The 18142-nt window shown below is 39.3% G+C and overlaps 1 protein-coding gene across 1 annotated transcript; it reads right to left on the bottom strand.

Moving 5' to 3' along the window:
* Positions 1-2454: 2454 nt before the first annotated feature.
* pnp6 (purine nucleoside phosphorylase 6) lies at positions 2455-15030 on the bottom strand. Its single transcript, XM_034684888.1, has 6 exons — positions 14881-15030; positions 11255-11424; positions 11049-11152; positions 6121-6296; positions 5836-6026; positions 2455-4742 (listed from the first exon to the last, which is right to left on the bottom strand). Exons 1-6 carry the CDS (start codon positions 14913-14915, stop codon positions 4546-4548), a joined length of 873 nt encoding a protein of 290 aa, XP_034540779.1. The 5' UTR covers positions 14916-15030; the 3' UTR covers positions 2455-4545.
* Between the last annotated feature and the right edge of the window lie 3112 nt (positions 15031-18142).

Here is an 18142-nt window from a genome sequence, read left to right as displayed (position 1 = left end):
TAATTAATCGGCACACACTGTACGGGGAGTGAATTTTTTCATTACGCAGCAATTTTGAAGATATCAAGATTACGAGTTTTCCATTATGAGAGGCATAGCTGACTTGATTGACAGGTGGGAACACTGTAGCTGCTGGCTAGGAGGCTCAAAGCCCGCATCTTTACCTCACTAACTCAACAGAAGTTAGGTTGACTTCACCATTTCCAATATGGCTCCCGCAGACAATTGGCTTCAAAAAAGTGCTCAGGAACAGATGGGTGATGTCACGGATACTACATCCATTATTTATACAGTCTATGGCTATAACATGTAAAATATGTCTGCAGGACAAGGGATTGCTGAGGTGCACAATGGAGTAGTCAACAGTTTATTTAAGTTTATCACACTATATCTTATTACCACTATGAGGAAGGAGGAGGGAGAGTGTAAAGATAAGATATCATGATCTCACATATGTTTCATACACATAAGGCAAACAGTCTGTTTGCAAAGGGCAGAATATATACGAATATATGTCATGGTTTGACCACCTAGAAAAAAGAAGTCACTCTTCTGTTGCTTTACTTTTTAATTTTCTGACTCCCATGGGGGCTAAAAGCAACTAAATGTTTACCAGGGGACAGTTTTGGGCAGAGTTATTTTGTAGTTGAGTGGGAAAAACTATATCAAGTCAAAAATGTAAGAAGTAGCAAGAAGAAATCAGTCTAGTTTAGCACGGAGAGTGGGAGCAAGTGGATAAAGCTAGCTTGGCTTGCCCCAGAATACAAAAATGTCTTTAACCAACTCAGAAGTGAATGACAATATGTATGATAATTTGTGGTTTTAGTGGACATAACTCTGTGGTACTTCTTGGCAAACAATAGTCCGTCCATCTGCCCATCACTGGCAGCACATGAGGACCAGCTTTTGATTAGGTCTCCATCTTGTCAAATTTTAATTTTAATTGTAGATATTAACAGCACTACTTGACATATTTTGGACCCATGACACAGTCAGGCTACCTGTTTCACTCTGCTTCTAACCTGTCTGCTAAGCTAAGCTAATCAACTCCTGGCTCCAACCTCCTTTATCCAATAGTCTCACTCTTTAAAAGAAAGTGAACAACCAACAATTGTTCAATCAGTCCTTTTAGAGCTCATGGAAATGAGGTATTCTGCAAAGACGGAGTAGGTTTAACTTCTGGGGTCAGCTTAGGTAAAACAGTTGGTTGCTGTATAATAAATCCTGCCTGGTGTGTGCCTGATCTTGTTCTTAACATTTTGTATTCTCACTCCTATGAATCAAGGTTACCTTAAATAATACAGATGATCCACGTTAACCAAGTTGGCAACCATCACGCCCATAAATGCATTGTTGAACTTGACCTGTCAAGTGTCCTCAGAGGTGGGGCAGTAATTTTCCAGATCAAGCCTGCACGCTGATACAGTGCTGACGCGCTGCTGGCAGCCGACTCCTGTTGGGAGGCGGTGTGTGAAAGTCAGCAGAGACATCCCCTCACTAACGCTATTTCTTATGCTTGTAAAAGTCACATTCAGTAAGATGAGCGCTGCTATCTCATGGACTGTGTGGGCTCTGAAACATGACAGTGCATGAGAGCAGCGTGTGTGTGACAGAGAGACAGAGTGTGTGAGGATTCTGTGTGACAGTGTTTAAGAGTGTAAACTCAGCAGAGCTGTCCCACTCTATTTCCTCAGCTTCTCTTTTCACCCTATAGTAATCAATAGCAGGCTCTGGGCTCAGTTGGCACAGCAACAATAGATAGATCAACATTACATTACAGATGAGGCCTGTCGCCAGCCTGCGGGGACTGCCTACTCAAACACACTTCATTCTCTTCTCTTATTCTCTTGACTCACTGGTATCGTCTGTCTTTATCTGCGTGTCCTGTCCACAGCTTCCTCCCATTCAAAGCAGAGAGCCAGTCATTTGCATTCTACATGTGCATCTTGGCTGCAGACGTCTCACTTTTCGCTGTGGAGCTAAGCTGCGAGGCTTCAGTGTAAATACAAACCAGCTGAGTAGAGGTGTTGTGTTTTTGTTACCACGCTGCCTGGTTCATTTGTATTAATATTTCAGCTCCACAGTGGGCTGCACCCCACATGCTATATGGGATGAATTATGTAACAGAAAGGAGCCGAGCATGAAACAGCCATTTCCACTTCCTCTCAGTCTCACAGTGTCCTCATCTGAGCTGTGTTTAAAGTGAAGGATTAACGTGCAGCTGAAGATACATGGAGAGAGAAAGAGTGGTGTGTTGATAAGGTGTAAATGTTTGTTTTAGAAGGGAAGTGGAGTGGAGTGGTCTTCACTTTTATCTAACTTTTTCAAGGTGTCATCATGATCATTTTGCCTGAAAGCAAAAGAAACAGTTTTTTCTACATTGACTGATTCTGGTACATAGTATTAGACAACGTACTCACTCACACATACACAGATTAAAGGCTAAATACACCATTTTTATGTACCCAGACAGTTTTTATTTGACAGCAAAAAGCAACAACAGTTGATATGATAGTAGGCAGGTTTGAAAAAAAGCATGTTTGTCTTGTATCCAAATTAGACATTAACATAGGGACATAGGTACATTTACAGCATAATGATACGGTGGAGCTTGCAATATTGTTTGGATTTAGTCAAATAAATGAGAGCATGAGGGAAACAAACCAGAAGGAAATTAATTGCAAAATGTGAAGTTGTGCAAATAAGGGAAAACAGCCTCATCTTTAAGTGAATCATCTGTACTTAAACAAGTTCCCCTGTTAGTTGTGAATGCAGCAGCTTTCTGGTTTCTACATTTTGATGATGGCAGGTTTCACTCTGAGATTAATTCCCCTTTAAGACTTCCATTAGCATCTTGATGATAAGCCTGATATAAATGGTCTAAGAGGTGGACCTGCTGATCCAGGATTTCTCTGGCCTTTCCAGCTCTAATGAATGAGTCGGTCAAAGGAACCTGGCAGGAGGTTCCAAATCAGTGCAGGGAAGATTGAAACCTGCAGGCCTGGGTAATACAGCTCTCCTTGATATTACAGTGCTGTGGTCTCTTGTTGTACAAATAAAACGGGTCTGTGCAATCCACTGCGGAAAAGCTTTCATACATCACGACTGCTTGTCTTAATCAGCCTTTAACTTTCAGTATTTCTCATCGATTATATTGTGCTTTTAATTGTGATAAATTTGATTTCAATACATACAAACGCTCATCTAAAAGATTACTCTAATACACAACCCTACATAAACAGGAGGGGTTCAAGTAGAGGCCTGTTACATAATTGAATTCTCTTTTTCAATGGAGATACAAGACTTATATTACTTGATGCATGTTTTACATCAGTAAATACAATAGATATTTAAAATAATATATTTTTTATATTATAAAAATATGCAACTCTGATTTTATCGCATCAGAATTTAAATATATGAACTTGATTTATAGCTAAATTTAGTGTTTATTGAACACTTATTATTACAAGCAATCACAAAGCAAAGGAAAAGTACATGACAGTTGGTCCTACTGATCCTCTTTAGTCACAAGGAATATTCTGTTTTCTCTTCTAGTAGCAACATTGATTATAATCTGGATAAACTTATGAGATGTAATGGGCTGTCTGTTCGAGCCCTGCACCAACATGAGGAGGCAAACGCAAAAGTGCAAAGTGTCATCTGAACACACCTAAACTAGAAAATGATGCATTCAAAGAGGCGAGTTGTATGCTACGTCTCACTGAAGGCAAACAGGATGTAAAGCATGTATTCAAAAACAATACAGGTGTATTACTGAGCAGTAGACTGCAATAAAAGGTTGCCAGTGACGACGAAAATAAAAGACTTTAAGATCTACATTCACAACAATCATACCAGACTGAGGTTTTATGTGTCCATACGTACTCCAGCATGTTGAATAAATACACTTTAGAATAGTCTTACAATTGTTATACTGTTTTGTAGCTGTTAGAGATGTCTGAGTCTTTTTGTGTTTCGCCACTCTAACCCAAGGCAACGGTGATGTGTGCTGTGGTCTATCAATGGAGCATACTCAAACTTGCTACCAAAGAGGCCAGTGAGACTCTGCTCACCAGCCTGGTTCAAATATCCTGGTATTCCCCTTATTATTCCTCTTATTATTGCAAGCCCCAGATTAGCAGGCAAAACCAAACTAAATAAAAATAAATCAAGTAAATCCACGCCCTCAGCAAGACATGAAAACTGCACCAAAACCCAGGCTGACATGATCTATACTGTATGACTTATGCTCTATTAGCACCAATTAGGTAACTGGACATATAAGCCAATATTTTACCTAACTAGTGCTGTGGACATTAGAGCTATATCAGACACCTCCGACTGTCACAACAACATTTTTCATGAACTCCATACCTCAGAACTTCACCCCCAGGCTAATCATGTTAGCTATACAATAACCAAAAAATCAAAACAGACCCACATTAACCAGATTATCTTGTGTGTGTGCATACACCGATTACCTTATGTTCAAATCTAACTATCACTGTGACTAAAATATGAAGCTGGATTTGTTTTTTGGTATTAGATCTTGCTGATGAGGTGGCTGACGAGATTCTGGAGGTCCTCTGTGCGGTGCCTGGTAGTCCTCAGTACTTCCTCATGATTTGCCTTTTCAGTGCTGTCATAATCTGTCACAACCTTGTTGGTGATGAGCGAAAGACCCAAGACACGCAGGCCACAGTGACGAGCCACCACCACCTCAGGCACAGTGCTCATACCTGAACAGAGAGGGGAGAGTTTTGTATGTGTAGATTAAGAAAGGTAGGAATCAATCAATCAATCAATCAATCAATCAATCAATCAATCAATCAATCAATCAATCAATCAATCAATCAAACAATCTGTCTGTCCGTCTGACCATCCATCCATTCATCCATCCATCCACCCATCCTTCCATCATCCATCCATCCATCCATCCATCCATCCATCCATCCATCCATCCATTAATTCATCCATCCATCCATCCATTAATTCATCCATCCATCCATCCATCCATCCATCCATCCATCCATCCATCCATCCATCCATCCATCCATCCATCCATCCATCCACCCATCCTTCCATCATCCATCCATCCATCCATCCATCCATCCATCCATCCATCCATCCATCCATCCATCCATCCATCCACCCATCCATTAATTCATCCATCCATCCATCCATCCATCCATCCATCCATCCATCCATCCATCCATCCATCCATCCATCCATCCACCCATCCATCCATCCATCCATCCATCCATCCATCCATCCTTCCATCATCCATCCATCCATCCATCCATCCATCCATCCATCCATCCATCCATCCATCCATCCATCCATCCATCCATCCATCCATCCATCCATCCATTCAATTTATCCTTCTTCCTTCTCATTGTTCCATTGAATGGTGATTGTTTTCTAGTTTTAACAATGTAGCTCAATCCTACATTTCCCACAATGCACTTTGATTGTGACTTTTATCAGATATCCTCTACCTGACTTAGAGCTACTGTATGTCTTTAACACTCTAAACTCAAACCTTCACACAGACTCCTATAATCAAATCGTAGTCTTGTAGAGACTCAGTAGAACAGTATACATTAACAGTCAGATCCATGAAAAACTGACAACTGGACTTAATGAGCAACATCTATGGATCAATGCTGCTCTATTCAAAAGCTGTTTGCATCTGTTCAAAGTGGAATGCTCTTGTCTTGTCCTAACCATGTCCTCATATTCACTCTCATATCCCTAGTAAGCATCATACTAAGAGATTTTCCCTTGACACATCAGTGTCCCTTCAAGTGAGCATGAGGGAGCTGAACTGACCCACAGCGTCAGCCCCCAGCGTCTGCAGGACTTTGCACTCTGCGATGGTCTCATATGTCGGTCCAGCCAGCATGCAGTAAACTCCTTCCTGTAGAAAGCTGTCGCAACTCTGCTCCTTTGCTGTCTGCTTGGCCAAAGCCCTCAGCTCACCGTCGTATGCATCCGACATGCACGGGAAACGCACTCCAAACCTGGACAGACATAATTGAATAAATCAGACTTTGCAAACATCTTTAAGTTGCACATTTTAAAGTGTTGTTTATTGTTGTAGTGAGGTGTTTGTACCTGTCATCATTGTGCCCACACAGCGGGTTCTGCCCTGAAAAGCCTGGCATGTTGATGTGATCCTTAATGAGCATGATGTCTCCCACATTGTAGCTGCCATTGAGTCCCCCCGCTGCGTTTGTCACAATCAGGGTCTCCACACCCAGCAGGAAGAAGACTCGCACTGGATATGTCACCTGGAGAGATGAACATGCTTTGTTTCAGAGACCGATACTATCAATCTTTGATTGCTCTGATGTAAATCAGATCTTTACGAAGATTGAGGTCAGCTGAGAACAACAAAGGTGAACACATATCAGATGACAGGTGAATATTCTACCAGCTGCATACAGACTTTAGAAGAGTCTGTTGCTTCTGTAGTTTGTTTCTGAAGTGTGTTTGTCTGAAACAAATGTTTCGATGAACTAACCTTTACAAGGAAGCTGACGGCTCATATTGACTCTTGTTATCTTTCACTGCTGTTACATTTACGTTTTCTACTCCACATTTCTCTACAGCTGGAATTGCCTGGGAAAGTGTTTTGCGAGTTATTACAGAATTGTTTTGAGGTACCATGGTTTCTTGATAAGGTCAGGGCTGTCATTTCACAGGTTTTGCATATAATAATTACGTACTTAGTCATGAGTTGACTTGTTTATCTGAAGCATGAAGCTGTTATTCGTGAGTTGACTTTGTTGCATTGTTTGGCTCTAGGAGTAATATTTCCTGTTGAGCTTGTTTGCAGTCAATATTGATTCTTGGTGTTGCTTAGGAGGAGGAAAAGATACAGTCAGATAAAGAGAACATGCAAAAGACTGTAGAGCCATCCCAGAGGTTCACTGATGTGGTGGTTGAGATAAATGCTGATGTCACTGCTCACATTTTTTTTTTTTTTTTCTCGTCTGCATATATATTTCTGGTTTGTGTCATGTTGTGTCATGCTCACATTTAACAATAATAATAACGCCCTCTAAACATGTTTATGTTTAGAGTTGATGTGTTCGTATTTAGCATATATTTACTTGTAACATTTCATAGCATGTTGTATACTAACCATCATATTCTTGTGCATTAGAATGCTAACACTAGCTTACAGGCGATAACCTTACAGTACAGATTTGTTCGTATGTGTTAGAAGACATTTTTTTAAAGCAAAGAGAAATGCTTGTCAGTTGACAGACAGACATGTCAAGGTCAGGATAAGAAACACAAAACCTTATTTCTTCTGATCTCTTCTCACTTCAGAACTTTATGTTTACCGAGAGCTCCAGTCACACACCACAGGACAGAGACCAGCACAGCTTCATAGAAAAGCATACTTCAAATACAAATGACCTGGAGGAAATGTATCCACCCTGGCTTGGGCTGACTCAAATCTTTGTTTGTTCAGTTGGAGGCATTTTGTGCAGCTCAGCTCAGTTAGAAGTCTAAAGTGTGAGCTGAAGTATCATTATGCGGTGGCTTTGTATAACTATGAGTATGGAACTGTTTTTTTATGGTTATGAGGGATTATAGGCATCGTTGACTAAGGAGATGGTGCATCACAGCTGGTGCAGTAAAACCAGCATACTGTTTCTCCACAGGACAAAGTCCATGGCACACTATGACAAGCTGTGTATCATCACAGTTTAGCAGCTGATCACTCAACTTAAATATTTAGTCAGTGTAGTGTGCCACATTATCATAAAATCACATGTTATGGTTGGGTAGAAACTTGTGTGACTCTGAGAGCAGTTTTCTCTGTACTCAATTGAAGCCTCCCTTTGTGACAAGAAGAACAGAATTTGTAAATTCCATGTTTTTAATAATAAGCCCACAGAAACAGAAGCGGTGAATGATTTTCTCAAAGTCAAAGACATATTCAGAGTTTAAACTGATAGCTTGAGTTTTGTGCAGTGTATCATTGACATCAGGAAGGTTTCAAAATGAAGAAAGAGTTAACCTGTGAAAGAAAGTGACAGACAGCTGCTCGCAAACTGTAAAACATTATAGTCCCAATTAGTTATATCCATTCACGTTTTTTCTTTAACTCAAAAAGCCTGAAGAAGTTTTAGACTTTGAACTAGGCGATATGGGTTTTGGAATGTAAAAATTGCAAGAATGAATTCTTTGGACGATTTAGCATAGCCTACTGGGATTTATACTTACAATCATTTGTCAAATTAACTGATGCAGCTAAGTTCAAAAAAATTAGAAACAGAAATGATCCTATAGCTTATAAAGACAAGTAAAAACAAATTAGTCAAGTTATTTTACCTTAAGAAAAACTTGAAATTTACATTGAAACAACAGAGAAATGTGTGTTTGTTCAATTAGGTAAGACACGTTTTATAACTGCAATAAAACTATATAATTCATTGTTTGAATTTGCAGTATAAAGTTGAATCAATGAAATATCAAAAGTTAACTAACTCACAACTTAAACTACAATATTGTGACAACTAGTACATTATAGTTAAATCAACTTTTTTAACTTTAATTTCAGATTTAAGACAAAGCTAGTTTTGAAGTTGAATGAACTTACATTTTCAAGGCAGCAGGGGAACTTACATTTCCAAGTTAAGCCAGCTTGAAATGTCTTACAGTGCAGAGCAACAGTGCTGTTTTGAAGCCAATCGTCAACGGAGGCCATATTGGAAATGCTGAACTCAACCTAACTTCTGTTGAGCTAGTGTGAGGTAAAGAGGCAGGCTTTGAGCCTCCTAGCCAACAGCTACAGTGTTCCCGCCTATCAGTCAAGTCATGTCTTTAAATGTGCAAAGCTCGTAATCTTAATATCTTCTGAACCGTCGCATTAGAAAAAAAATCAACCCCCATACAGTGTGTGCAGATAGAGAAATTAGCTCTTCAGACCTAAGCTATTTTTTGAACCAGGCTGTAAACATGTTTATCATTGCTGCAAAGATTGTCCTTTTTGAATTGGTGTCTATGTGGTTTCCGGTGTTTCTGCAGCCAGCCTCAAGTGGATGCTCGATGAACTGCAGTTTATAACACTTCCCCATGGGCTTCATGTTTTGAGACCTGAGGTTGCCGCTTGGGACAAATGTGGCAACAGATTTTTTCACTTCAGCACTATTTGCACAGGATTAGTGTTACCTGAGAACATCTGGTAATTTATGAATTACCCCCTGATATCAGTGTCTGGTGTGACACATTGACACTGGATAAATTAAGTCTGTAATTTACTCCAATTTACTGACATTTCTGATAGAAAACCCAGAGGTGCTGCACGAGATCCACCTTGACGCTGGGAGCAGCATCACACTCCACAGCGTACAGCCTGCTGGACATTCTTAAAAAGAAGAAGTGTTCACCTCTGGTAATCTTTCACAAAGAATGTGCATTGAAAACTTTAGGACACAGAGTATAAGGTTTATAAGCTTATTTCATATAAAGTTTATAAGCTACCATGCAATAAAGCAGTTTCTATTGAGCTTTGGGCTCTTCGGCTTCCCCCTCAGTGTCTGCACTCTTTTTTTATTTCTATACGAATGGCGACATAATGCAGCTCGTGTTTTGGAGGTGACACTGCCTAAAGCCAATGAACCCATCTGATCTTGTAAAGGATTCAGGTTTGCTCTTTCTGTGAACATGTCTCCATACTGCATGATGTAATGATCCAGCTGAGGTTGCACCCAAAATACAGTCATAATCTCTATTTACAATGTTTAACAGCCATCACTTCTGACCAGAAAGGGTCAGAAAAAGGTTAAACCCCACTCACACCTTGCCCCTACCACTTAGCCCTAACACTGCATTTTAAATGTTCACGACCAGGGGTAGGGTGCCCAGATTCTTGTGGGTGGGTGGGTGGGGGGGGGGGGGGGGGGGGAGTGTTAGGGCTTTATGGTTCTTCAAATATAGTTTTATCAGCTTTTTTCGGCTTTATCTGCAGTTATAACACCCATAAAGACCTTCTTCAACTGAAATGACCACCCTAAGTTACTGAGATGTTGATTCAGACTAAATCAATAATACTATCAGGGGATTTCTTTCAAGGATATTTTCTGTCCCGAAATATGGTTGGTGATTTGCCTTTGAAATTTTACTTTATGAAGAACAGACATGGTCAAATCTAACAGGATCAAAACACAGACACACTCTGCTTTTATTCTACATGAACAGATTTCCCCAGGCAACACTTATACCTTGCAAATAGGACTTTAGTCTGTAAAATATGTCAAGATGAATCTAACCTAATGGACTGGCACAGATAATGAACACTGGTCATTCCTGATTTCTAGATGAGAATTTGTAATTATGCTTCTTAACTAACCTTGTGTTATGTCGTATGAAAACCCATTATTAAAACCCACCTTTGTAAAATCTCTTCATTTTTTCATCACCATCATGGGGTCAAAATTTGAATTTGAGAAATACTGTGGACTAATCTGCACTCCTCTGTAGTCAGAATAAAGAAATAAATGACTTCAGACAGAAGAGTGCACTGGAGAATAAAACTTAAGTCCCAATCCTGGTCTGAAATTCAGACAAGATTCTGCATTAATTTGACATTGAACACATTTGATGTCACAGTAATATGGCACACTCAGTGAACAGAAGCAGCCTAATCTTTTCATCAATTTTGACTTAATGCGTTATTTGTATTGAAAGGCATGTTCTGTTTACTTTGTAGTTGTTTTTTCCATTTGGTCGATTGGTGCTTGATAAAAGTCTTGTAAAGCAGGTGGTACCAGCTTTGTCCTCTTGTCCTTTTTAAAGTGTACAAATATAAATAAATCAACTACTTTCGTCTCTTCAGATCATTTTGCTTCTGGTGCTCATGTTTTCTCCAACAGATGCATTGAAGTGCATATAGACTCTAGTCAAGATTCATTCCTACTTGTAATAGTAATGATGAGCCTAAGTTGATTTTGTTCTTGTTTGTTTTCTTGCTGCTGGTCAAACACTTGATTGTAGACTATCGGTCTGGTTTCGTCTCTGCTTACCGTGTGTATGTTGTAGCCCTCGTAGAAGTGGAATCTCCCCTGCATGCAGACGCACTCACGGCCCTGCAGCTTACCAAACACCAGCTGACCTGCATGGCCCTGCACTGCATGACATACATCATTAGCAACTGCTAGCATGCGGATGAACCATTTTCAAGCACTGACAATACGTTTTAAACAAAAAGAACCTTATTGAGATCACCTACCAGTGCTGATGGGAAAACGTGGAATATCCTTATACTGGAACACATTCCTGTCGCCTAGCAGCTCTGCCAGACCGCCAAGGCCTGAACCGCATATGATGGCAACTTTAGGACGCTGCTTTGTGTTAGCCAGTAGCCAGTCTGCTGTCTCTTTATAGTCTTCATAACTATAACTGGAAACAAAAGAGAGATTCATTTATTTAGAACTGTTACTAATCCAGATTGGTCTCAAGTTTTGAAAGATAAGTCATGCTGATGGAGACAAGTGAGCAGGAGTATACTAAAGCAAAGCTACGGAGGCAAACATGCAGCTCTGTTTCATTACACAACAGAATGAGTAATATAGACACCACTGTGTTGGTCCAAATTTTTGGGCAAGTTAAAAAGCAAAGGAAGATGATGAATAAAGAGTTAAAAAATATATAGGATACACACATGTCTAGATAGCTAGACACAAAACAACACAATAACAAGACAATATTCTGCACAGAGAAAACAAAGGAAAAAGGAATATGGAAAGTATCACCAACTGTACATGTAGCCAGTTATACAACAGTCAATGTACAGCTGATAGCTTTTTTGAAGTCTTTGGAAGAAGCGAAACATTGCTTTAGTTTTAGCAATATTTTATTGTTTGTATAAAGAGACAATTTGTTTTGATGAGGAATAAATCTGCTCATTATCATGATAGTAATAAAAATAACAATGCACAGTATTCTCTAACAATCATTTCATATCTCAGTGAAAAGATCAGCTGGATGGAAAGTCTTTCATAACGCAGGGGTAAAGTACATTAAAAAAAATTAACTATACACCGTGCAACACATGATCAGGTTTTTACTGTGCCTTTTTAAGTGTACCTGTGAAGTTATTATTCAGGGACGCTGATTTGATCGGAAACGCCTCGAGGAACTACATTAAACAAGTCTGACGCTGTGTAACTCTGATTATAAATCTGGTTGTAAAGCCATAACCTTGTTACCGTTCCCTTTACGCCTCAAGCATTGTTCATAAAACACATTGAGACTTCAGGCTGCAGCCTTTACTGGAACAATCTGCAGCAGCACAGGGCCTGATGATTCTCAGTCTATGTTAAAGCTGCCACATGAGATGATGGCTGCATTAGAGTAACTTTTGGTGCTCACTAAAAGATGTATTTCCTTTTCTGATTCTAGATCAGAAACAATTTCAGAAAGCTGGACCTCTGAGGGGTGAAATAAAGCCCTTTTTCATTCTTTGAAAGCCTCAATGAGTCATTGAAGCAGCAAGTAATCTACCTGTTCTACATTTAAAACATTGCTAGAATTGTTGTATGGCTGCCATTACCAGCCTGTCACTCGCAGAAGTTCCCCTCCGTGTCATACTTCAGGTGGTAATGGCAGCACAACACACATAACGTCTGCAGCTCTGTAAATGTGTTCTTCAACAGATTCAATGAATCTGAGGCAGCAGAAGGTAGGCAATGACTGACAGCCATTCAGGCCATTTACTCAGTAAGTCATAAACCCAGGACACAGATTCATGAATACATGAGCAGGAATGTTCAATATATCAATAAAAATTATCTAAAAACTTCTTATCAACGAAACATGATGACTTTTAATGTGTTTGTCATATTTTATACAAGTGACTATAAACTGACCTCATAAACAGAGAGGAGAGGGGAGAAATCATGTCACGCTTCTCACTGCTGGTGAACCACACTGACTAAATTAACAGACAAGGAAAAATGTTTCAACAACAAATCTCTTTCCGCAATAAACTTTTATTATTGAAGGCCTAGTTAGTTTTGTGCCCTGCTACTTTTGATTGTTCATGACCATTTAAACTAATCAGAGAGCAGTGCTACTGCCAACTTTTAAGATAGTTTTTTTTTTTATCATAATTATGCAAAGCGGCAACCTTCTGCTGAAATATGAAGCCAGTGAAGCCTGTGAAAAATGTAGTTTCTTGAGTGTCCACTGAGGCTGGATCCAAAAGCCCCAAAAGCTATCTTTACTGCATAAATAAACATGTTCAAAGCCTGGTAAAAAATACGGTTGTGGTCTGAATAGCTCAGTTCTTTATTCACACACACACACGCATTATTTTGAAGATATCAAGGCCACTAGTTTTTTATGGGCATGGCCGACCTGAGTGACGGGCAGGCACACTGTAGCTGTTAGCTAGGAGCCTAAAGATCAACCCCAACTCCACCTCTTTGTCTCTTGCTAGGTCGAGCCAAGGTTAGGTTGAGTCAGCATCCAATATTGTGACCACTTTTGATAGGCTTCAAAACTCTGCATGAGAAATCAATGGATGACGTCACATACATCAATAAATCCATGGATTATACGTCAATGGATTGTATTGGCATGTGAGCATGTTTAATGGAAATCGTGTGTTCTTTTACACTTTAGATCACTTAGTGATCAATTTGTTTAGTAATGGATGAAATGTGTACTGTGTAGAGTGAGTTCTTTCAAACTTTACCCAATTTTTTTCTATTAGATTTAACCTTAAAATGTAAATGGTAAACGGTAAATGGACTTGTACTTATATAGCGCTTTTCTAGTCTTTCTGACCACTCAAAGTGCTTTTACACACTACTCGTTGCATTCACCCATTCATACCCATTCACTCACTGATGGTAGAGGCTGCTATTTAGTGACGGACCATCAGTATTAGCTAATCTCATTCGTTCACATTCACATACTGCTGAACAACGGCGGTAGCAATTTGGGGTTCAGTGTCTTGCTCAAGGACACGTCAGCATGTGACCGCAAGAGCTGGGATCAACCTTCCGACTGATAGACGACGACTCTACCCACTGAGCCACAGACGCCCGAATGTGTACCTTAATTGACAAATCTCACTAAAACGTGTAATAATAAACTCATTGCAACAACTTCAAGTTGTTAAAAGTTTTTTTTGCTCAACAGGTTGAACATAAGTGAAACTGTTTTCAATTTAAATTTGATTAATTAGATTTTCTGCACTACTACTAAAATCTCTAAAACGTGTATATTCTCCTACTGATATCTTTCAGGAAGGCTTTATATTAACTAAGGTATATTATTGTTTATTACAGTAGGCCACTATTAAATTAAACTATAAAATTTGCCACGTTTTTTCAAATGTTTTATTTTTCACAGTTTGGTCTTTGTTTTTTGTGTGCCTCTTTATTCATCATAAAGGATTAATCATACAAACGCTATATCAATCTAATAATCATTGATCGTGCATGTCACATCTGAGCTGAGAATGATGTAACAGATTACCAGATGAGCAGGATATGAGCTCATGGCTTCTCCTTCTCAGGCTCTCGCTTTCGCCTGGAGCTGTCCGAGGTGCTGCTGGAGCTAACACTCCAGCTAAACACAAGCGGGTCTGACCAGTCTTGCTGTTGCTATAACCTCCGAGGCTCTTAGTGGACTAGGATAGACTGGCTTTTCAAATGAGTAGGTAAAGGCATCATTTATTATAGGTCTGTCTATTTCACTTTAATAATATTTACATTCCACCTGTAGCAAACACATTGACGTCAGAGGGGTCATCCCAAGAGGAGAGCCCTTACATGCTAGTAATCCGGGGAAAACAGAGTAAACATTTCATTCTGCTCCGCCAACATCCAGTGTTTTCAGTCTTACCTGCTCTGAGAGAGGCAGGATGACGCCGCTTCCATTTCCGATGTGTTGGGGGGACCTATATTCTGATAAGACGCCCTTGTTGTGGTTTTAGACAGGTGCTGCGTCCACAGGGGTTAAGCTTGCTGATGGAGATTCTGCTGCGGAGTGACAGAGAGGCGCTGCGTCCCGACGTCACTGCGCTAAGTACGAAGGAGGTGGGGCCTACACTGACTGCCGGTCCCTTTGAAAAGACCCAAATCCAATTTTCTACCAGGTTGGGCAGCTCACTGATCCGTTCACTGACAGAAACGAGGCTGGGAAACTATGAGGAAAGCATGAGAGAGCCACAGAGAGAGAGCATACTTTTTGTGCAAAATAATAAGATAAAGGATAACTTATTTGAACAGCTATAAAGATAAGGACCAAGTGACCCTAAAGTTAAAAACATTTCAAGGGAACTTTGCTGCATTTTATATAAGTAGAAGTCTGTCTGTGACTCATCTGTCACTCTTTTTCTTCTCCCTTCTCTTAAACACACAGACAGAAAGAAACACACACGCACACGCACACACACACACACACACACACACACACACACACACACACACACATACACACACACACACTCATACACAAAAGCTGCAGAACAATTCAATGTGATGACTAATGGGTTACAAGGAAAGACTGCAAGTTAGAGAAGAGAAAGCAAAAGCGGAGTATCAGCAGCTGTTGCTGACTGGAGAGAACAATAAACCAGTATGGCATAATGTCAGATGATCTCTCCATAAATGTTTACAACGACTAGAGCTGTACTACGTAGTAAAACTTTAATTTCACGTCAATCTACTCATTAAAAGGCTTTATAGCCTACTTTTGTTATGTTCAAGGCTATTGTACAGTAAGGTCACATCATCAATGTTGGCTCTTTCAATTTCAGATTTTAACACAGTGAATAAGTTGTATTACATAGAATAATGTTGCTATTTAAATGTAAAGACAATTCAATATTTTTACATTAAAATTAGTTCAGAAGGTTTGAAAACACATTTTCAAACTGAACATGAGCAGCAATGTGAGCACAGAATGTGTGACTAAAAGGAAGTTTAACTCTTAGACTATTCTGCTTAAATTACACACGTTTTCAGCTAGGGCACACATGGGAAAAAATCCATCAGCAGTGATCAGGGTCTAAGTGCTTCTACAATGGTTTGATTAAAAATAGAGCAGTATTTGCCTGTGCAAACGAGATTACAGTCAGAAAATAGGGATAAATAAGTGGATTTGTACAACTGTAGATTAAAATGAGACATTCCTGTCCTGTCATCATGCTCATTGAGCTTTCAGATCAACTTAGCAGCCCAACTTGCCCTCATGATGACCCCTTTGTACTCACACACTGGGCTCAATTAGCAAGGGGTTTGTGTGCATGTGTGACTGTGTGTGAGAGAGTGAAAGATACAATAATAGAAGGACAAATATATTTTATTTATATTATTTGGGACCTTTCCTTTTAATACAACGTATTTATATTTATTATTTCAAATTTTGGGTGATTATATTCACATTGTTCTTTTAGCTTTGCACATTGGCTGTCAAGGGATTTTTACTGTACATCAACAGAATTAGCTTTGTGGTTCACTTCCATCTCAATAAATGTTTGATTCTTGTACATAGTTTATAAAAAGATTGACTCCATTCTTTTTTTCTTTTTTTTTTAAGTGTGTTTATTTAAGTTTTCCAATATAGCCACATAACAAGCAAAAAATCAGAAATTGCCAAAAGGGAAGCCTCGGCACATATGAAAGTGATCCTACCTCTAGTGGACAGTGTCCGTTGTACACTTCCTTATATGCAGTGACAGCATTGAAAACATAAATATACATGGTACATATCAAAAATAGACAGTAACAAGTAAAGCAATATGGGAAGGTAAATAAATCAGAGACAGCATCCAAGTGTAGCAATCCTGCACAGTACATCCCCATTACTTATGCCAAGATATTTCTTGAAGTTCCTACCACTCTATCACAGGTTAGTTAGATGATTGACTCCCTTCTGAAACAGTTCAAGGTAAGACGTTTTAATTAGTTTCTTGGTCAAGTTCAACAACAGAATTTTTTAATTACCCCTGGAAATTAAGGGAGAAATAAATAACACAAATTACCCGGCTTTCTCACTATTCTCCCAGCTATGTTGAATTCTTGATTCAGATTGGTCAAAACCTCTACGTTAGGGACAACCTGATCAGACACGTCACATGTATCAAACAAATCCATGGAAAGGACTTCAACACATTTAGTACTGTTTATGATTTCCTCCTCATGTTTACAATGAGACAAAACATAATGTTCTTATTGCATTGGTATACAACATGGAAGATATATTTTACTGCTACATTGGTAGTTAATGGTTGACCAGTCACCAGCAGAGAATGAAAGACAAGACAACACGAAACAGTAAGGGATGTCTGAACACAGGAGGAGCCGATTGAAAGAGAAACTTATCAATTGGAAGAAATCCGACACAAAGCAACCACAAACTGAAACACAGTATGGGCTTTGGCTGTGTTACAGGACTGGTTGAGTGAGAAGAAAATGCTAACAGAAAAGTTTCAGAGAAGAGGATGCTGTTATTTTCTGCATCTTTAACGATTGGGTGGACAAGTCTGTTCTCACCCTGATGGGATTCTATTTGGCATAACCAACTGCTACCCTTATCCCTTACATATACATTAAAGAAACATAAACCCATTGGTTTCATTTGGATGTTATTTGACTAGAGATCTAGAAATGAATTAAAACCCACGGGAGGAACAGTTCACCCATTGACTCATTGAAAATATTTGCTGTAGTAAATGTAAAAAAAGGCATGCAGTTGACCTGTTCACCTGACACATGTAACCCCTGACAGCAGTTTCAAGAACCACTGACTTCACTAAAGAAATGTTTAATCGTGTTGTTGAGGGTCTTGTTTGCTTTTGTAGGTCATAAATAGACACATGGGTTAATTTCATTCTGATTCATAACAAGCTTGAAAGTCCTCAAAAGAGCTTCAAGCAACAGAGGAAATCAAAACAAAGATTCAGGTAATGTGTTAGAACCAGCCATTTAAGTCTTCCTTTAGGCTGATTGGGAGCCTTACTCATTAGATTTAAGTAATTATATCAAATAATGTGTGGCTTTATCCAAAGGAATATATAAGAAGATTCAATAAAAGTGCCAAATTCATAAGATAATCAGACTACATGCATACTCTTAAGTCTGTGTTTGACTTCAGATGTGAC

The sequence above is a fragment of the Notolabrus celidotus genome, chromosome 6 (assembly GCF_009762535.1).
Source record: "Notolabrus celidotus isolate fNotCel1 chromosome 6, fNotCel1.pri, whole genome shotgun sequence".
NCBI classification, from domain to species: Eukaryota; Metazoa; Chordata; class Actinopteri; order Labriformes; family Labridae; genus Notolabrus; species Notolabrus celidotus.
This window is presented reverse-complemented; position numbering and strand designations above follow the sequence as displayed.

Bases quoted from the DNA above. Each gene is read 5' to 3' on its own strand.
- pnp6 (XM_034684888.1), bottom strand. From the start codon at position 14,915: ATGGAAGCGGCGTCATCCTGCCTCTCTCAGAGCAG. The intron at 11,425-14,880 runs GTAAGACTGAAA...TTTTGTTTCCAG, and splicing joins TCCTGCCTCTCTCAGAGCAG to TTATAGTTATGAAGACTATA. The intron at 6,297-11,048 runs GTAAGCAGAGAC...TCATCTCTCCAG, and splicing joins AGGGCTACAACATACACACG to GTGACATATCCAGTGCGAGT.